This window comes from Ailuropoda melanoleuca, chromosome 14 (assembly GCF_002007445.2).
Source record: "Ailuropoda melanoleuca isolate Jingjing chromosome 14, ASM200744v2, whole genome shotgun sequence".
Taxonomy (NCBI): domain Eukaryota; kingdom Metazoa; phylum Chordata; class Mammalia; order Carnivora; family Ursidae; genus Ailuropoda; species Ailuropoda melanoleuca.
In genome coordinates, this window is record NC_048231.1 from 11,764,982 (window position 1) to 11,783,964 (window position 18,983).

At 41.0% G+C, this 18,983-nt stretch overlaps 1 protein-coding gene across 3 annotated transcripts; it reads right to left on the bottom strand.

The window, feature by feature from the left end:
• Positions 1 to 540: 540 nt before the first annotated feature.
• Positions 541 to 16,129, bottom strand: SYNJ2BP (synaptojanin 2 binding protein). 3 transcript variants are annotated; one of them, XM_034643316.1, is made up of 5 exons: positions 15,488 to 15,623; positions 14,952 to 15,111; positions 13,566 to 13,682; positions 5,790 to 5,885; positions 541 to 3,417 (listed from the first exon to the last, which is right to left on the bottom strand). In XM_034643316.1, the coding sequence occupies exons 3-5, from the start codon at positions 13,629 to 13,631 to the stop codon at positions 3,277 to 3,279; spliced, it is 303 nt and encodes a 100-aa protein (XP_034499207.1). In that variant the 5' UTR covers positions 13,632 to 13,682; positions 14,952 to 15,111; positions 15,488 to 15,623; the 3' UTR covers positions 541 to 3,276. The 3 variants fall into 3 exon arrangements, with proteins under 3 accessions (XP_034499207.1, XP_034499208.1, XP_034499206.1); XM_034643317.1 differs by lacking the exon at positions 14,952 to 15,111 and having other exon boundaries at positions 15,488 to 15,625; XM_034643315.1 differs by lacking the exons at positions 13,566 to 13,682; positions 14,952 to 15,111 and having other exon boundaries at positions 15,488 to 16,129.
• Positions 16,130 to 18,983: the final 2,854 nt, after the last annotated feature.

Genomic DNA, 18,983 nt, shown 5'->3' on the forward strand with positions numbered 1-18,983 from the left:
AACCTGAGAAAAAGGGGCCAACTATTGTCAGGGAGCAGTGATTTTCAAACTTTACTGCAAATCAGTCACCTGGAGGGATTATTAAAACACAGACTGCTGGGTGCTGTACACAGTTTGATTCAGTAGGTCTGGGGTGAAGCCCAAGAACTTACTTTTCTCACAAGTTCCCCAGTGATGCCGATGCTTTTATCCAGAGACCACACTTTGAGAGCCACAGCCAGTGAGAAATATCACTGACAGTGGCAACTCAAGTCCTAAGTTATATCCTGATTTCTATCATTACCGCCTATGTAATCTTAGGAAAAGTAATTTATTCTCTTTTCCTTAGTGTCTTTTTAACAATACTTAGATCTCAAGAGTTTTGAGTGATGAACAAAACAGTGCACCCACCCGGGTTTAGTACACTACCTGGCACAAAATGCAGTAACAAATGTTAATTTCCTTTTTCCATTACACATAGCTAGACGGTGTGAATAATTAAGTTAAATCAATAGCACAGATTAAAACTTGGCAGGAGAAGGAGACAACTGAAGCAAACAATGTCTTAGTAAAACCAGTATATTGTCTAAAAATACTTGCACTCAATTTCCAAAACTTTAAACACAGTAATTTACATAGCAGGACTATTAGATACAATCTATAAAGTGAAAGAAATAATAGATTCAATATATAAAGATCATGAATTGTTAATGACTAACAACAGATACCTCATTATCCATCAATGTCATACCGCTGATACCTCACCTAGGGTAATAATTTAGTTTTCTAGAGAATCAGAAATAAAAACTGAATAGCATACGTGCCTGAAACTTTAATCACAGATCTTTAAAATGCTCTTTAATTCCAGAGAAAACCTAAATTATTAAAGTGCATAAGAATCCCTATTATTGAACAAGCAAAATTTCTACCAACAAGGGGACAGGTGTCCTTTTTATTTACACCTACCAACAAAAAAACTAGATAGCTTTTCCTCCTGCTTGTCATTTGCTTCATTCTGAAAGTCTCAAGATCCTCTCAGGAGTTGATGTCCAAACCCTGAGATGAATCCTGGGAGGGAAGCAGGCCCACCGCAGGAGCTGCTGCACAAACGTCCAGACACAGGGAGGGCGGCAGGGCTTGTGCCGGCATGGCCGGGCTGGTCAGGTGAGAACTGGAATAGCGTTCATGCGTCTTTGCTGACCTATGGGGGCAGCTGTCTAAGTGAGGCTCAAAGGTACTGCACAACTCAGGTCTAAAGGCCTAAGTCCTACCAGGATTGTTTAAAGCAAGTTTCTCCCTATACCAATGGTTGGCCCAGAAGCAAGGTCTTACGAGGGTTTTTACCTTTAAAAGCCTTCCCTCCCACTCTGGCCTGAAGCCATTATGTGGCAGCTTTCTTTTTTGGAGTTCCTGGGGGAAAAAAAGGGATGGCTGCCTGCACTTCTCTGTTGTTACGCTGTGTTCTGAATTTCTTTTCCCATTTCTTACTGTTTTCAACTGTTACTTAACCTGCTGATATACTTTTAACTTCTCATCTATTTATGAACTCGAACTAGACTGTGAGCTCTTCAAGGGTCCTTCATTTGTCTCCTTCCTCCATAGAACTTTCTTAAGTGTCTTCTCAGGAACCGTTCCCTTTTGCTGTCTGCAATATAAATCTGACACTCTTTGTAGAAGTGTCTTAACAAAGCTGGTGTCTAGTCAACATCTGTAAAATGCTAACTGGATTATCCATGCTAAAAATTGGACACAACTGGTTGCCTCAGGGAAAGTCTTCATACTCATGCTGTCAGGATTATCTAAGGCCTACAGTCTAGACAACATATTTGGAGGATGGAAATGATTTTTTTTAAAGCCAGAGAATTAGCCTTGGTTCAGCTCTCCTTAGTGCTTGTTTAAAACCAACGTTTGACATCACATGAACAGAATGGCTCCTACCTCATTAATGTCTTTGGTATTCCTGAGCGTCCATTCATCCGTATCCCTCTCTCAAGGTTTCCCCATGAAACAGCCACCAAACTTCCCTACCCGCTAAAAAACAAAACAAACAAAAAAACCCCTCTTCTTCCCCTTCCGTGCAATATGGTTTATTAGAAGCCATAGCCAGTGCCTACAGCCTTTCAAAAAAACCCCACAACCCAAACCCTCTCAACTGAATCAGAAGCAGAGCTGATTTCATGTCTATCCTGCCAGAGAGCAGTTCCTTCTCTCAGAATTTGCCTGTCACTAGAAACCGAAAAATCTGTTAGATGGCCTGAGACGGTTCAGGGGCCACCTTGGAGGCATTACCCTTTTGTCTTTTAGAGTTTTTTCCCTAGGTTGGTCTGGCCCCATCCCCAAAGCTCCGACCACAATCATCCCAACTGATCCTTTAACAGGCCTGTGAGGTACCAAAAAATTCACTGGGGCAGCCCAGAGAACAAGTAATATTTATCTTTACATCTCGAGGTATGGGGAACAGATGGATTACACCAAAGCTGGATTATGGCATTTCATCTCCACTTCAGCATAGCTATTATGAGAAGAAATACTGTTCTAAGATACTTAATTCGTTGCTTCGGTTTTCCTTTTTTTTTTTTTTTTAATGACTCGGATTGGGCATCCTCTTTCAAGGCTCACTGTCTCACTCCTGCTATATATCCAATTCTTCCATTAAGAACTTCCCTTCTATCAGAAACCTGAAACCAAAAGCAGCTTTCCACTTCTTTAATTCTCCATAAGGCATCGCTATTATACTGTCATGTATGGATGTGTGTGTGTGTCCGTGCGTGTGCGTGCGAATGTGCATGAATTTGCTTTTTTACAAAAGTAAAAATGCTCTCATTATCCTGTGTTTGATATAGGCACCCAAGTATGTAGATAGAAATTAAATAAAGGCCACAAAAACTTCCCAAGGAAGATGATTAGAAGAAAAATCCTCTCTTCTTTCGCATCACACAGCTGGCCTTTGAGGCTTGCCAGCTAAGAAAAAGGTATCACCCGTGCTGATGGGAAGACTGGACCTTTCCCTCTTTGGGTTGTAGCTGAACTTCTATTGGCAGTCCTAGCAAAATACGTAACTCCCCATTTGTTCTAAGCATGTCTTTTCTTCAGCCTTCTTTCAAACGATGCCTTCACTCTCCCATGAGATGAGGATGTGGAGATTTGGACAGAGAGGTCCTGCCTGGGTAGCAGTCTCTTTCAATGACATGTTGGCTACGCAGAGAGAGGGAAGGACATGGGAGAATGGCAAGGGACGAGGGTGAGAGGGAAAGGAAATGTGTCTTCTAGCGGGAGCACTGGAAAAGAGCAAGCTTTTCAGAGTTGCTGCCGGTATCTCATGAAGGCCCAGGCTGCTACCACGGTGAGGGCGAACACAGGCAGCAGCACCAGAGCTGTGGGTATGCCACTCGGTTCCCCTTCACTTCGATGTCCTATAGGCCCATTCTGCACCTGTAACTGGAAGGGAGAGAAAAACGTTATCTCTAGTCAACAATATGTGTTTACCCCAGCTGAAGTGTCCAGGTTACACATCACCTGGGTCTAGACCACCCAAAGCTGTAACCTCCAAGCACTGTCCAGCAGAAGGAGTCCTCTCTGTTCTCAATTGATACATCAGTGCCATCAACTCTCTGGAAAGAAGCCTGATGGGGAGGCATTTAACCTTGCTGTGCTACTGACCTAGAGGGACCCGAGGGTGAGAGATAATCTCTTTCTGTTTCTCTATTGCCTCCACCAAGCTCTGTGTGTATCATACTAGGAAAATGAAGATAGGAAATGAAGCCTATTGATCCTGTAGGGAACCTCAAAATGACTGGGCAGGGGCAGAGGGTGCCCACCTTTCTAGAAATGGTTACTTAGAAAGACTGCCAGTTGTCAGAAAGCAGTAAGGGCAGACCTGAGCAACAGTAACACAGGTACGGTGCCATGTCTGGAAATACTTGCCAATTCCCAAAAGGCACCAACTTCTCCTGATACGGTGTCTTGGCCTTCATCTCTATTTTGTAACACTAGACACAGATGAAGAGGAAACTTACATGACTCAGAGGTAAACAAGTAAAAACAAATCACATCCTCGTGGTAATAATTTTCCACTGCCTAATAAGCATTCCCTTTTGAGGCTCGGTGGCATTTCTTCATATTAACTTTTTTTAGCAAACAAGTGGGGGCATGGAGGCGGGTGGGGGAAGGGGCAGAGGGAGAGAAAGAATCCTAAGCAGGGTCCATTCCCAGCATGAAGCCCAATGTGGGGCTTGATCCCACTACCCTGAGGTCATGACCTGAGCCAAAACCAAGAGTCAGATGCTTAACTGACTGAGCCACTCAGGTGCCCCTCTTCATATTAACTTTTAATAGCTAACTTGCAACAGTTGTGATGCCATCTTGCTTTGGTTCGATTTAACCTCCTCATTTCAACCTGTGAAAAGTCTGACCCTTCAATCTGAAAGACAGCGCTGCATAAACTACCTTTCTATCCTTTAGCCCACCTCTCCATCTTCACTCGTTTCCTGTTCAGATGTCCTGAGAGGGCATGCCCAATAACAACATATGGTTTTTAGGGCTAGGCCAATTCTCTGACCAGAGTTTTATTAGGGGTTACTCTGTTTTATTAGAAGTTATTTATGGACGTTTCCCAAAACGTGAACTTTGGAAATCATTTCCCACATGCCTTCAAAAAGAACTCTAATCATACCTGAAGCGTAAACCTACATTCACTACTTGCCTTTACTATTGCATCAAGTCTTCCATGCTTTAGAAACAGAAGAGCCAAGGCAGAAGTAGCCGATTACCAATACTGTCTCCTACTGACCTGTTTTCTAATCCATCACACAGATTCTGCTTGCAACCCTGGTACCTTCCATGCCTCACCCCTTCAGCTTTGTACCATCTCCTGTCAAGCTCTTCTTCGGCCTCTGAAGCCTCACTCAAGAGCTGAGTGAGGCAATGACAGCATCATTTAAGAGGGCACACTGAACCTGTGCCGTAAATGCACCCTGAAGTCCTTGGTGCCACGGGAGGAATTAGGTCTACCGGGCTTCTCTACCCACCATCCAAATTATAAAACACTAGGAACTAAGAAGTGGATGCAGGGAGAGGTGCTGCTTTGACTAAATTCTTTAAAAAAAAAAATTTTTTTTTAAATTTATTTATTTGAGAGACTGAGAGAGCATGAGCACATGTGGGCGGGGGGGGGCAGGCAGAGGGAGAAGCCGACTCCCCACTGAGCAGGGAGCCCGACGCAGGGCTCAATCCCAGAACTCCAAGATCATGACCTGAGCCGAAGGCATACGCTTAACCCACCGAGGCACCCAGGTGCCCCTTGACTAAATTCTGAATTCCATTTCCTTTCTCCTAGAGATCCCCTTTGCGCATTAGAGCTTTGGTCAAGAGGGTCACCAAGTTGATAAGAAAAGGGTTCGTGTGGTGATAGGGAAAAGCACACGGTGGGTATCAGAAAACCCCCACCTCTACACTTCAAGTTTCATTAATAGGTATGTTCAAGGGCAGACAAGGTTTCCTTCCCCACTAAAAAAGAAAATTGATTCTGTTGAATTTTCTCCCCATTTATTTTAATTTGGTTGTCAAGCTTTATATTTAAGGCACATCGCCTGGAAGCTAGGACCTAGGCTGTAAGCAGACTGTCTGAATTTCCTTTCATGAGTAGCGAAGTCCCTGAAGACCCCTGCCTGTGCCAGACAAGCTTTTCAAAAGAGTGAGAATGAAAGAAAAAAAAAAAAAGCCAAATGCACTACGGAAGATGACTCTGCGCTTTACGCCCAGGAATGATACGAAAGCTCGGCGCCAGCTCGCTGGCCGCAGTCGACACCTACCCTGTGCTGCACTCTCAGGGACACGGCATAGCCTGCATTACGAAAAAGGTCTACGGCATCCTGGTGCAGCAAGTTCCTGAGGTCTTGGCCATTGACCTGTCAAAAACAGCAAGAAAAGTAGTAAGAGAGGTAGAACCATAAGTCAAAGATTTCTATTCATGTGACTAAACATTTAAAAACTACGGAGCAAATTCCAAGGACTAGGAGAATGGGTCAAGTAACGTAGAGCTCAGAGTCACTTTTTCACTTTCAAAGCTATGTTTTCCTAGAACTGAGGTTCCATGGGCCATTTGAAGAGCACCAAGGTTTAAAAAAAAAAAAAAGGTAGTCTCTCCTTCACCTTAGCTCCTGCTGCCTGTCTCATTCTGACACTTGGGTTTCTGTCACTGTACCTGTGTCTCCCGTGAGCAGCAGCCTGCTTGCCTACAGCTAACATGGTCTTCTGGGTGGCGACCCTACCTTACATTGCTAATCCCTGGCACTGTAGGCTTCAATTCTAGAAATATAACTTTATGAAACTCTAGAAATGTAACTCTATGAAACAATTTATTTTGATGTGGTGCAAACCTACTAGCCCATTCTGTTGGTCTTGTTCAATTGTGAACAATTTTCCTTGATTCCATGGATATTCCCATCCTCCACCAATTTACTAATTTTACAGTGTTTCTTTGATGATACAAATTCCTAAAACTTCAGTGTAGGTCAGTCCTACCATTTAGAAGTGAGAGATGACCAGTGGTATTAATACTTCTGTGTTAGGAGTGACACTGTCCACAAGTTATATCTACCCTACGCCATACTCAGTGGCACAGCAGAGCCCACTTTATACAAGACCTACACATCTTTTGTACATGTCAATGTCAATAGCAACAGCAGCAAGAACACCTCATGTATTTATTTGGCAGGTTTTGTGCTGTATGCGTTACATACACTGTCTAATGTCGTTCTCGTGATAATCCTATGAGGTAGACTCCATTTTTATCTTGTTTTCACAGATGAAGAAATTGGAGCTTAGCAAGGTAGATAATTTACCCAAAGGCAAAGTACACGTAGGAGCTAGGGCTAGGGTTTTTAAATACCAGAAGTAAAGTTACAGTGCCCTTGCAATGTACTGTTCCTTCCACACTATTACTTTTCCTCCTGAACTCACCAACTATTCTTAGCTGAAGCTCAAGCCATTGATTTATTCAAGCCTCTCATCTTCCTTGTTACCGTCTTCCTTCTCCAAGAGGTTCATATCACTCTTCCACACAATCTCCTGCTAGGTGAATTCATCTAACAACACTTTGGTGTCATAGACTGTCTACCTTACTCTTAGAAAATTGACCACAATTTCTTCTCCCTTCACATTTCCTATTCCTTTACTGAATCTGCTCATTATCCTCATCAAAATATTTAATAAACTTTTTAGACTTTATTTGCATCCTTACCCATCTAGGAGTTCTTGCTGTTATTTCAACAAAGCACTTTGTAAACTATTAGAATCCCTTGTCCCCATGATCTTCTGCCATCTTTTCAGTCCTGCACAACACACTGCATTTACTTCCCTTGTCATCACTGAGTTTAATACTCCTGGAAAAATACACTCATACTTTCCAGCACAGATCCATGCTGGCTGATACTTGCTATATCCTTATGACTGCTTTACTCACCTGGTGAACTCCCTAATGAATGCCCAGGAGCACCTGTTCCAGACCTTTCCTATCATCAAACCCCAACTCTGATCCTATCTCCTCTCTCCAGACTCCTTTGCCTTATCTTTTTTGAGAATACTGATAACTTCTCACTCTCTCTCCATGTTCTTTCCTTCCCTTTCAAAGTTTGTGATAGTCTCTCACTGCTGCTTTGACCCTTGTTTCTGAATTAGATCCATTTCCTTTACCAAGGCTAAACCACCCGCTGGTGCTCTTGGTCACATTCCTTCTAGCCTTCTTAGAGAACGTAAGTGATCACTTGCTCCTCTTGATTCCTTCATTATTATTGCTCTCTGCTCTTTCTCAGCTAAAATTATCCTCATCTATAAAGAAAACAATGTAAATATTTCTTGGAACCCACTATCACCCTCTGCCCATCTTCTGTCCTCTTCCTTCCATTGCAAAACCTGTTGAAAGAGCTGTTTGAAAGCACTGCCTCCACTCCCTCCGCAGCCATGCACTCTATTCCCTGGTACTGCCCTAATGTATGAGGTGGCAGGAAAGAATATTCTGTCCTGTGAGTCAGTGGTGACTTCCAATCATCAAATCCTACAGCCCTTTCCCAGTCATCAATCCTCCCTCCCTTCTGCAGTTCTGTATGGTCTCAGTTTTTGAAGACTTAGCTCCCTCGGTTCTTGAAGGATTCCTTTCCTGATCCCTCTCCCTTCCTTCCCTCTTAAGGGAAGGAAGCACTCCTCCATGTCTGTAGTCCTTTGTCCCTCTACCTGCTCTCCCATGGTGATCTTTCACAATTTCAACTGTCCCCTGCAAGACAATGCCCCAATTTTTATCCTCGTTTCTACTTCTGGACTTGCCAGTTTCCTGCTGGGTGCCTGTACTGGAGTATTCTGCTACACCCCAATTCAACGTACCCAAAGCCTCCTTTATTCTTCCCACAAAACCAGACTATTGCCACTACCCTTCCTTCAAACTAAAATTCTGATATTTTTAAACTCCACTCCCTATTGATGTCCACATACAATACCTTGTCAAATCCTATAGCCTAACACAATACCACTCCTCACACACTATTTGCCTTCAATTGCCTCTCTCTTTAGGCGGGATACTTTCAGATGAACTATTTTGATCACCTTCTCTCTGATTCGCTTACCTCTAGGCCCTCCCCCACTCTATCCTATCCAAATACGGTCTCCAGATCAGGCTTCCTAAGGTACCGTTCTGTTTCTACAAAACTGGGAGCAGGGGAGAAGAGAGTACATGCCTGATTTCTCATTCTGGTGTGCAAAGTCCTCCAGGAAGTGGCTCCAACCCACTTCCTCAGTTTAATCTCGCATTACTCCCTTTCATAAATCCTGTGCTCTAAATCACATAATTCACTGTCCCTAGGACATAAAACATTACCTTTATACCTATGCCCTAGCTATTTCCACCATCTGAATACACTTCCCTTTTTAAAAATTCTATGTATCTTCCAAGTTTAACCTTAGACAGGATCAGTCCTGCTACCTATAGTGTAGAAATGAATATAGTTTTCTAGTTGATAGACTTTGATTTCATGCCTCCAAGCCACTTTCTGATTATGCCTTTTGTTTGTTTTGGCAAACATGCCACAGGGAAAGAACTTCAGGAGTCCTAGAACCACCACAATGAATTCTCAACATCTCAACTTTCTAGTTAATTCCTGGGGGAGAGAATCGGTGTGAGATTGCTGACTGTAGTGGGAAGGCTCATGTAACTAATCCGGCCCATGTGATAACTATATTTCTCATTGTAAGGAAATAGGCATTTTCTCTTAGAGACAAGTTAGGTTAATGATGCGGTCATGTCAACGCATGCCAAAGATATCAGAACCAAGTTTCATAGTGGTAAGAATGCAAGTGGGAGAACTGAGTCACTACATGACATCCAATGGCAGGAGTACTGAGTTCAATATCATCTTTGCAATCATAGTCAACAATAACTGCCAGGAATCACTGCATATTTATTATCATGTATGGAGCGGTCTCTTCATTTTACATGTACTAACTTATTTAGTCTTCACAATAATCCTATGACTTACGAACTCCCATTTTATAGATGATAAAGCTTGGAAGGCTATGCAACTTGTCCATGGGCATATAGAATGGAAGTAGCAAAGCCAGGATTCAAATAGCCTGGCTGTAAAACCTTCACTTTAAAACACTAACCCATAGAAACTGACATTGTAAGCAAGGATTGCATTTCAGCAACATATCGCTATCCATCACGTTAATATTGTAAATTGAACTTTTACTGATTTTGCAGTTTCATTTGTATCTAATTTGTTATACGCTTTTAAAATTTTAGAGTTTTGTATAACAATATAAGGTGTTTATATATTAATATTTTTATTCATGTGCACATATTGAAACAGCATTAAAATTTAGGAAGATGAAGTTTAATTAAGTGCCAAGTCGTTGACAAGACCTTTCTAGATAACTCTGCTAGATGTGACTGATTTACTTCTTTGAATCTCCATATTATTTAACGATCTTAAAGCTCAAAGTGAATTCTACCCTATATTATATCACTTTACATTCTACTATAAATAACTTGGAGAGACTGTATCACAAAACTATTATAACTCCTGTAATATCTCAAGAGTACTTTGAACAACTTGAGTATAATAAATATCACATGATTTCCTGAGGTTTGTGTGCAGACTGCACCCTGCAAAAGCCTGACTGACAGATTCTCAATATTATACAAAGCCAAAAGGTCTGGACTCTGACAGCAGCTTTGCCTATCAGTGACTCAGTGTGTAACCTTGGTTCTCACCTGAGCCTCCTTCTGCTCATGGGGAAGAAGGACATTGGTGGTATCAGGCAAAAGAAGGTGCCATACAGGGCATAAGCCAATTATACCAATCATGCCTTTCAACCCTCCTGGTTAGGGCTGAAAGTACTATGAAAGGACTGTTATTCTAATTACTAAAAAACAAAACAAAACAAAACAAAAAACCCAGACAAGAGGGCTTTGAGACATTCAAGGGGAATTTCTTTTTTAAAGAACCCTTTCTTATCCTTTGCCCAAAATAAAAACAGCCCCATAAAACAAATTATGATTCTTTGTCTCTTGACAAGGTCGCCTCTACTCCAAAGCCGAGCTGGCTTTCCAATATTTGCCTCCTCTAAGCATTTTTAGATTCTAACTCATATTGACTAACCAAGTTCCATAGATTTTACCCTTAAATATATGTGGAATTCACCCTTTTTGTCACCATCCACACTAATATAGACCAGGGATTCTCAAAGTGTGACCCCAGAACCAACAGCATTAGCATTCACCAGGGAACTTAAAAGCTAAAAGTAATCTATGCTTTCACAAGCCCTCCAAGTGGCTGCAGGTGAGTTAATTCTAACCTACACTGCCTGAACCAATCTTTAACTGGTTTCTACACCCAGCCTACTTACCCTATTCAATACAAATTCTGTGCATACACAGATTTCATCAGTGATTTTCCATTTACCAAAGTAGTGATTTTTCCAATATGAGTCTATGGACCTACCACAGAACACAGCGAAGTCAATCCAGGGGGTTAAGATCAGTATTTAATTTTAAAACAGTGAAATCAGAAGAAAAGATAACATAGAATGTATCACATACAGAAGGGATAAATACTATTTTCTTAAACTCTGCTTCAGTTACGTGTGTGTATTCATGTGAGTGTGTATTACCTATGATAGGTCATAATTTAAAACGTCTGAATAACACTTGCCTATAGCCGTGCCTCTCACAATTTACTCACAGACTTTTTTTCACACCCAGGGATCTTGCGCTAAGGCAGATTTTGATTCCAGTAGGTCTGGGAGGGTTCCTGAGACTGCATTTCTAATAAGCTCCCAAGTAATGGCCAGATGGTCCTTGGACCTCACTTTTAGTCCCAAGAGCTACTCAATGGAGAAACCTTAGAACTGCTAAACTTGCTACTTCAGCTTCCTTAACTCATGAACCTGAGCTATGGCAGATTTGCAACATGCTAGAAAATTCTGCTGACTGAATGTTCAGAGAACTGAAACGGTGGTGTTCTGCTTGCCAGATGGGAAATGTACAATTTTTTTGCTTTAACTATGGTTGTGAGCAGTCTTTAAAAATGAGTCTCCTATTTTCTGCCTTAGGAAATGAGTAAACTAAGTTAAAAATTAGTGGGTTTTTTTTTTTTGAACTTTAACTTTTCACCTATGTGACTTTTATTTATTCATTTATTTATTTATTCTAGAGAGGCAGAGACAGACAGAGACAGAGAGAGGTAGAGGGCAAGGGAGAAATCTCAAGCGGGCTTCACAGCCAGCTTGAGACCGTCACAGGGCTCGATCTCACAACTCTGAGATCATGACCTGAGCCGAAATCAAGAGTCAGACGCTTAACTGACAGTGCGACCCAGATACCCCCAAATTAGTTACCTTTGATGATTAAAAATTTTGAATTGCCTCAAGAGCTCTAACTATAAAATAATATCAATATAAATGTAGATGACGTAGAGAAGGAATGGACTCAATTTAATAAGCACTGATCACAGATTATACTCTGGATATTTTAATTTTTCTGCCAAGATCCTGAAATGAATCACAACGGGGAGGGGCCTTTTTTCATCAGAGTTGAAGAAGGAAGAAAAAACCAGATTATCCAGTTCTAATTAATCAGACCAAACCAACAAAGTCCGTTATGCTATGATGCACTCACAGAGCAGCAGGCCAGCTACAAGGGTGCATGCTGGAGATACTGAGATAGGAGGACAAAGGGCCTCTCGAGGCACCCTTCGTCTAAGGGACTCTGCATATCTCAATGTCTTGGCAGCTGACTGGATGCGGGTTTCTAGTGGGCCTTTCCCATTGATTTCTAAGCTACAGGCAAAGCCAAGTCGTTCATTTTTCAGATCATTCCACGGCACCTGGCACGGGGCTCTGCGGGCTGTCAAGTACAATAGCTGTAAATGCCGAGGATGACTCAACTCTGTCATTCACCAAGTTAAGAATTCTATTTGATGAGACCATGAAATGCAGCTGACGAGTGGCCTGATCGGTGCCATTTTGTCATATAAGGGGTTTGGTCAAAGGGAATATTCATCTATTCAGTGTAATAATCAGCTCACATTACCTTGAGCTTCATAAAAATGTCGAGTTCACTGAGGAGGACTACTCTTGACTAGCCACCTGCCCTCATTTAGGCAGACACACAAGGGAAATGACAAACCTAGATAGTTTACATTTTTTTCCACAAAAGTAAAATTTCTCCAGGTTCCCTTGTAACCTATACAAATATTAAATTGTCCTCACCATCACACACACAAAATAAACTTTGGGTGAGGAATCTCCATCTCCAGCCCTCATCTCAACTTCAGGTTTATTCTACTGGTAATGTCTGTTTTTGTCTCATGGCTGTCAGATGCAACAGGGCCTTAAAAATAATTTATATTAGTTAAAAATTTTTCTTTCTTCCTCCCTCTCCCCCCATTTTTAAAGTTTAAACATTCCACAGAGATCACAAAAAATCTAACTTTTGATAAGAGGAAACTGCATTAAGTCATGCGATTATTGAATTTTACATGAAATTAAGACAAAACATGGGCATTATTTCAAGAGAAATGGAAAGATTAAATTAAATCAATAATAAATGGCAGGAAATCTAGGTCACTAAATGAGACTTGTATTAATTATCCAAAATGGATGTGCGAAGGAAGTGACATAGTCTTAGTCTGATTATCTAGCAAAAGTTAAAAGATTTGGGCATATTTTACAACATGGAAAAATAACCTATGTGAAGAAAAACCCGTAAAGAATCAGTAAAGAATCAGTGAGAATATAGGCTAATAAACAGTTCAGCATCATCATATTAGAGAGACTCCAAAGCCAGTACCAGAGCACTTAAGAACATCAGAGGGAGAGAGTGAGCTACAAAGGAGACAGAACCATTTACCAGTTAATGCCCAACAAGTTTGCTGAAGGAGAGAGAGCGGAGAGGACCGAGAGGACGCTGAGTGAGGCAACAGAGACAGTATTTCTTAGGAATGGGGTCTAGGAAGAAGAATTCTGGAGCAAACTCTTGGAAAGGAAACTGGAGTCAAATAAGATAGCCCTAGCAAGAATAAAGAGAACACGCTCGCCTTCTCCTCCTGTGCATGCTCCGTCTTCTCTTTCTCACTCTTTATTTCTCTCCGCATCCGTCGCATATTTTCGCCTTTTCTTCACCAGGCATTTTCTCCCTCTCTTCTTTCCCATGTCTTAATTGGCCAAAACATAAACTTGAATCATTCTTTATTATGTGTCTTATACGTATTTGTAATATTTAATATCTTGTATAGCTCTTTGTTGATATGTCTCATATTTCTTTTACTTCGATAAAGTAAAATTCTTCTTGCTATAACTTTTAAAGTGAAGCGAGACGAGTTTGACATCTACTTTTCTCTTCATAGACATCTATCTCCTGCCAGACCCTTTTAAAAAAACTTGAGTGGACTTCCAATAATTTCTTTCCTCTATGAGGCAATGGTCCACATAAGAAAAGCTGCTCATCTTACCTTATGTCTAATAAATTCTCTCATACTGAGCTATATGACCTTTTCCCCCTAATTCTATCCTTTACAGGAAGACTGATTATAGTTTTTATATAAAACCATACATAAAATCTATTAATTCAACTTTCTGGTTAGGATAACCTAGCCCTAGCTCCTCATTTACCTCTTAGGAGGCAGTACATCAAACTGATTAAGAGTAGAGGCTCCAAATTCAGACAGACTAGTTTTAGTCCTCTGCCACCTACTACTTGTGTGACCGTGGGCAAGCTGCTTGACCTCACCAAGACTTAACTTCCTTAGCCGCAAAACACTCATAATAAATGTACTCACCTCATAGGGTTACCGCAATATTAAATAAGTGTAAAGTTCTCAGCATATTGCTCAGCATATGGTGCTCAAAAACTTCTAACCATTCTCATTTTTCAACAATCTACTTTTTACCAAATCTTTCTGAATAATATGGCTATCCTCTTAACCCCTATACTTTTCAAATGTAACCCAGGCCCCAGTGTTCTGGAGAGAATGTGGTATACATCACTTTAAACTGCACAGTTTCCACCTACATGCTATACCTTTAACAACCCACTCTTAGATTTTCCTTAATCTACCACTCAAGTTGAATTCATGTTTTTAGGATGTCTTTCTCCAGGGAGCTATAGGAAATAATCTACTTGTAAACTTCTCAGTATCGTTTTGAGATAAAAGGTATTTATTTATCAGTCTGTATCTCTCAAATTAAAAAAAAAAGGATCTAGGAGAATTCAATGGTCTGAAAAGAGGCAAAATAGCTGGTGAGAAGGACAAAAATAGGATATTACCATCCATGATACTATACCTTTCTGAGTTTGCCTGAATTTCTCAACTTTTTGATTTGTTAAATATATAATGAACATTGTGCAAGGATACAAAAGGTTAAAAAAAGATCTAGTCCCTGCCCTTGAGGAACTTCTAAAAAAGAATCAAATTAATGCTTACCATATAGTGTCTTATTACAAACAGCAGAGTGAAACGGGAGCCCAGTGGACAGATACCCAAGTAAGAATGCATTCCAATTTTCCATCTTCATGACGGGTGAGAAGGGCTCTGAGTCCAAAAAGGACACTTAATTCCCACCTTCCTTTTGTGTCTCTTTGGACTACAGGAAGACACACATTAGTCTTTCCATTAACAAAAGGGAGGTGATACAGTATAATTGAAGGACAACAATTGTGGCTGTTAAGTCCCTTTCACCCACATTAGTCCCTTATCCCTCCCCATTCCCTGTCTTTTGAACTTGGCTAAGTAGCTTCACATTCTGGACTGAATATGCCTTGTCTATCAAGTGAGGAATTATCCCCTTTATGTTTGGGATGGAAAAGGTGACTAATCAAGGTCCCTCCCACAAAATTCTACAATCCAGATATTTCCAGATGCAAAAAGGCAGGCAGAAATCTTCCCAAGGAAGGGGCCAAGGGTAAGAACTGGGGTCTAGGGAGCAAGGAACAGTGAAGGAGGCCGAAGCCAGTTCTCACCGAGAGGATCTTATCACCCTCCTGGAGCCGCCCATCCAGGGCCGCAGCCCCATTCTCTTTGATGCGGCTGACGTAGATGCCACTGTCGTTGGAGACATACTGCTGATCTGTGCCACCGACGATGTTGAAGCCCAGCCCTGAGAAAATCATGGAGGAGTTGTAAAGGAGACAGTGGTGAAGAAGAAAGGGATTAGAGGAGAAGAAGAGAGAAAGAGTAAAGTCCTAGTGGGGAGGGGAGGCTGATGAGTCAACTGTGATGTAACTGACCAACAGACACGGGCAAGGTCAGTGAAGAGCATCACCTACAGAGGTCAAGAACACCCAAAGCTGCCCACTTAGACCAGGCAAGACTAAAAATACAAACGCAGGCATCAAACATAGTTTGTTGAGTATAAAAAGATCTATACTAAACTCAGTGAAAGAATAATGGTGATTCTTGTAAGATGTGCTTTTGTTCACATTCGATTTTGATTCTGCTGGCGGCATTTAGAGGACCCAATTTTTGACTTTCCTGCTATTAATGTAACAGGGTGAGCTGTGCTCAAGAGAAGCCATGCTTTTAAGTAACTAGCAAAACTTTTTTTATTGGGGCATCTGGGTGGTTCAGTCGTTAAGCGTCTGCCTTCGGCTCAGGGCGTGACTCCCCGCCCTCCTCCACTGGGAGCCTGCTTCTTCCTCTCCCACTCCTCCTGCTTGTGTTCCCTCTCTCGCTGGCTGTCTCTGTGTCAAATAAATAAATAAAATCTTTAAAAAAAAAACTAGTTAGCAAGTGAACTGTCTTTAATTCAGTGGAGGAGAGGTTCTTAACCAAAGCTTCCCCTTCATACTTCCCTTCTCCCAATGTTCAGGACAGTTTGTGTATGCAAGTGTTGCAGAAGAAATGGTCTTAGGAGTTTCATTTGCTTTTCTATTTTGAGTGTAGATGCTGGCAGGAATCCTGGGAACTACAAGGGTAACCGAAGCTTCATAATACGACTAAATCACCAAATTCATTTTCTTTTTCTACCTCCAGTGCAAACAACCATGAATTTGGGTAGTTTGCCAAGTTTTATTCACTGTAGGAAACTGACTATCCACTGGTTAACAACTCTCCATTCTCCCTCTCGACCTAAACCCTGGGAACCACTCTAATATTCTTTGTTTCTCTAAGTGACTAATTTAAATGGGTATAAAATTTCAGTTACGCAAGATGAGTAAGTTCCGGAGATCTGACGTAAAACTTGATACCTATAGATAACAATAGTATTACCGTACACTTAAAAATCTATTAAGAGAGTAGGTCTCATTTAAGTGTTCTTACCATAATAAAATAAAATAAAATTTTAAAAAGAAAGACTAGTAAAGTATCATTTCCACGGACAAACCACTAAGTTGTGGAAAGAATTTCACTATACAAAAACCATTGTTATAAAGAGATTCTATCTATGCATTAAAAAGGAAAAAAAAAAGGAACCTCTCTAGGGTTTTCTTCCTGTCAGATACCGTAGAAGTCATAGCCATAGTGCCAAGAGAAAAAAAACAGTTTGAAAACAATTAAACAAAAATCTGGTGGCACAATTAGAAGGAATAGCCATAATCACTAGCTTACTATTGGTTTCAGCAGAAAACAGACACTTAAGGAGACACATGTGGGCTTTCCAAAAAATTCTCCCCATTGGTGGGATGAAAGCTTATGTGCGAAGCTCACAGTATTAACATAAGTACTAGCAAATCAATCTGTGATTTAAGGAAATACATGGCCAAAGAGAGAGAAGCAGCAGGAAATATCTCATTAGATAGCATACCTTGTGGACCGACTATCATCTCAGCTAGAGAATGAAAAGGGTTTAAGATACAGGATAGCAAGAGCTCCTTCTGAAAGATGGCTATTTCAACTTCCTTGAAGAATAGGGTATGAAAATCTAAGTTACTAAACGGTTTCCCTTAGAACACTCTTAATTTGTATCATAGTGGGTGGGAGGTACTGGAAAAGGGACAGTGGGTAGTGATAAGACAGAAACGTAGGTGAAGCCTGATTCATGAAGGCTTTGAAATTACTTCAAAACTGTGACAGGCTTGAGCAAGGTGGCTGAGGACAACCAGCCTCTCACAATACTAGCACAAACTATTTGGAGAAAATCTTTCCAATCTAACATCTTCACCAAACGTTACAGATGACTCGGGGGACTTGGGGTACAGGGAGCATGTGTTAAGTAGCTAAATGCAATACAGTAGTTAGAAGAGGAGGGACTTTGCTACTGGTTATTGAAAGCTACAGAACAATGCCTTAAAAAGGAGAGTGGAAGAAATCTTACTGAAATTTTCTATAAACATGCAAGTGCTTACTCTCACCCAGAAATGACATTATATAAGCATGTTTGTAAGTGATTGTTACGTTAGTTATAAAGGAACTACACCACTTAACATGAAAACTCTGAGACTGGGGCGCCTGGATGGCACAGCGGTTAAGCGTCTGCCTTCGGCTCAGGGCGTGATCCCGGCGTTCTGGGATCGAGCCCCACATCAGGCTCCTCTGCTGTGAGCCTGCTTCTTCCTCTCCCACTCCCCCTGCTTGTGTTCCCTCTCTCGCTGGCTGTCTCTATCTCTGTCAAAAAAAATAAATAAAATCTTTAAAAAAATTTTTTAAAAAAGATTGTTTTAAAAAAAAAAAAAGAAAAAGAAAACTCTGAGACTGACATGAGGTCTCTTTGTTCAGCCGGAACATTTACAGAACTGAACTCACCTATAATTTGAAACATTGCTGAAAAAAAACGGGAGTCACCAGAGGACTGAGCAGCAGTACTACCAATTCAAACCTGATCACTTACTATGTGCCAGGTACTGTGTAATGTTTTTGAAGAAGACATAAAGCTAAATGGGACAGTCCCTGCTTTAACCACAAGCAGAAATTTATCCTTTTCCCTGTCCCTTTTAGATTTTGAAGAAACAAATTAAAGTCAGAAGACCTGGTCACAAATTCAACTCTATCACTTACCAGATATGTGGACTAATATAAGTCCGTGTACCTCTCTGATCCTCAGTTTCCTTTTCTGTAACATAAGGATTACAAATCCTGTGCTCTCTACCTCAAAAGATAATTGGTAGGGTCTAATAACATAAAATCTGAAAAAAATCCTTTATGACGTACAAAGTAGTTACTATCAGAGTAGTTGTCAACACACAGTGGTGCCTGCTACCACCCCAAATTGGAGAGTTTGACAGAGAAAAGATTAACAAATACACAGTACCGAGGTGGTAAGTCCTGAAATATAAGGCAGATTAAAAGTCCATCCATTAATAGGACAAGACTGGTTTGGAACTCAAACTTATTGAACTTAAGTATTTCTATAACTCATAACCCAGACAGCCCCATCATGAAGAGTTTCTAGCAAGGGTGGTATTTAAAATATGCAACCATCAGTCCAGCACATGCACCAACCAATTGCACCAGATGTCAGCTGGAAATAAGCAGAAGGAGGTGGTCTATCCCAGTATATATCTGCTGATTATCAACTGC

Bases quoted from the DNA above. Each gene is read 5' to 3' on its own strand.
- SYNJ2BP (XM_034643315.1), bottom strand. From the start codon at position 15,637: ATGATTTTCTCAGGGCTGGGCTTCAACATCGTCGGTGGCACAGATCAG. The intron at 5,886-15,487 runs GTGAGAACTGGC...TGTTTTTGACAG, and splicing joins AGGGTGATAAGATCCTCTCG to GTCAATGGCCAAGACCTCAG. The intron at 3,418-5,789 runs GTAGGTGTCGAC...TCTCCCTTCCAG, and splicing joins CCCTGAGAGTGCAGCACAGG to TTACAGGTGCAGAATGGGCC.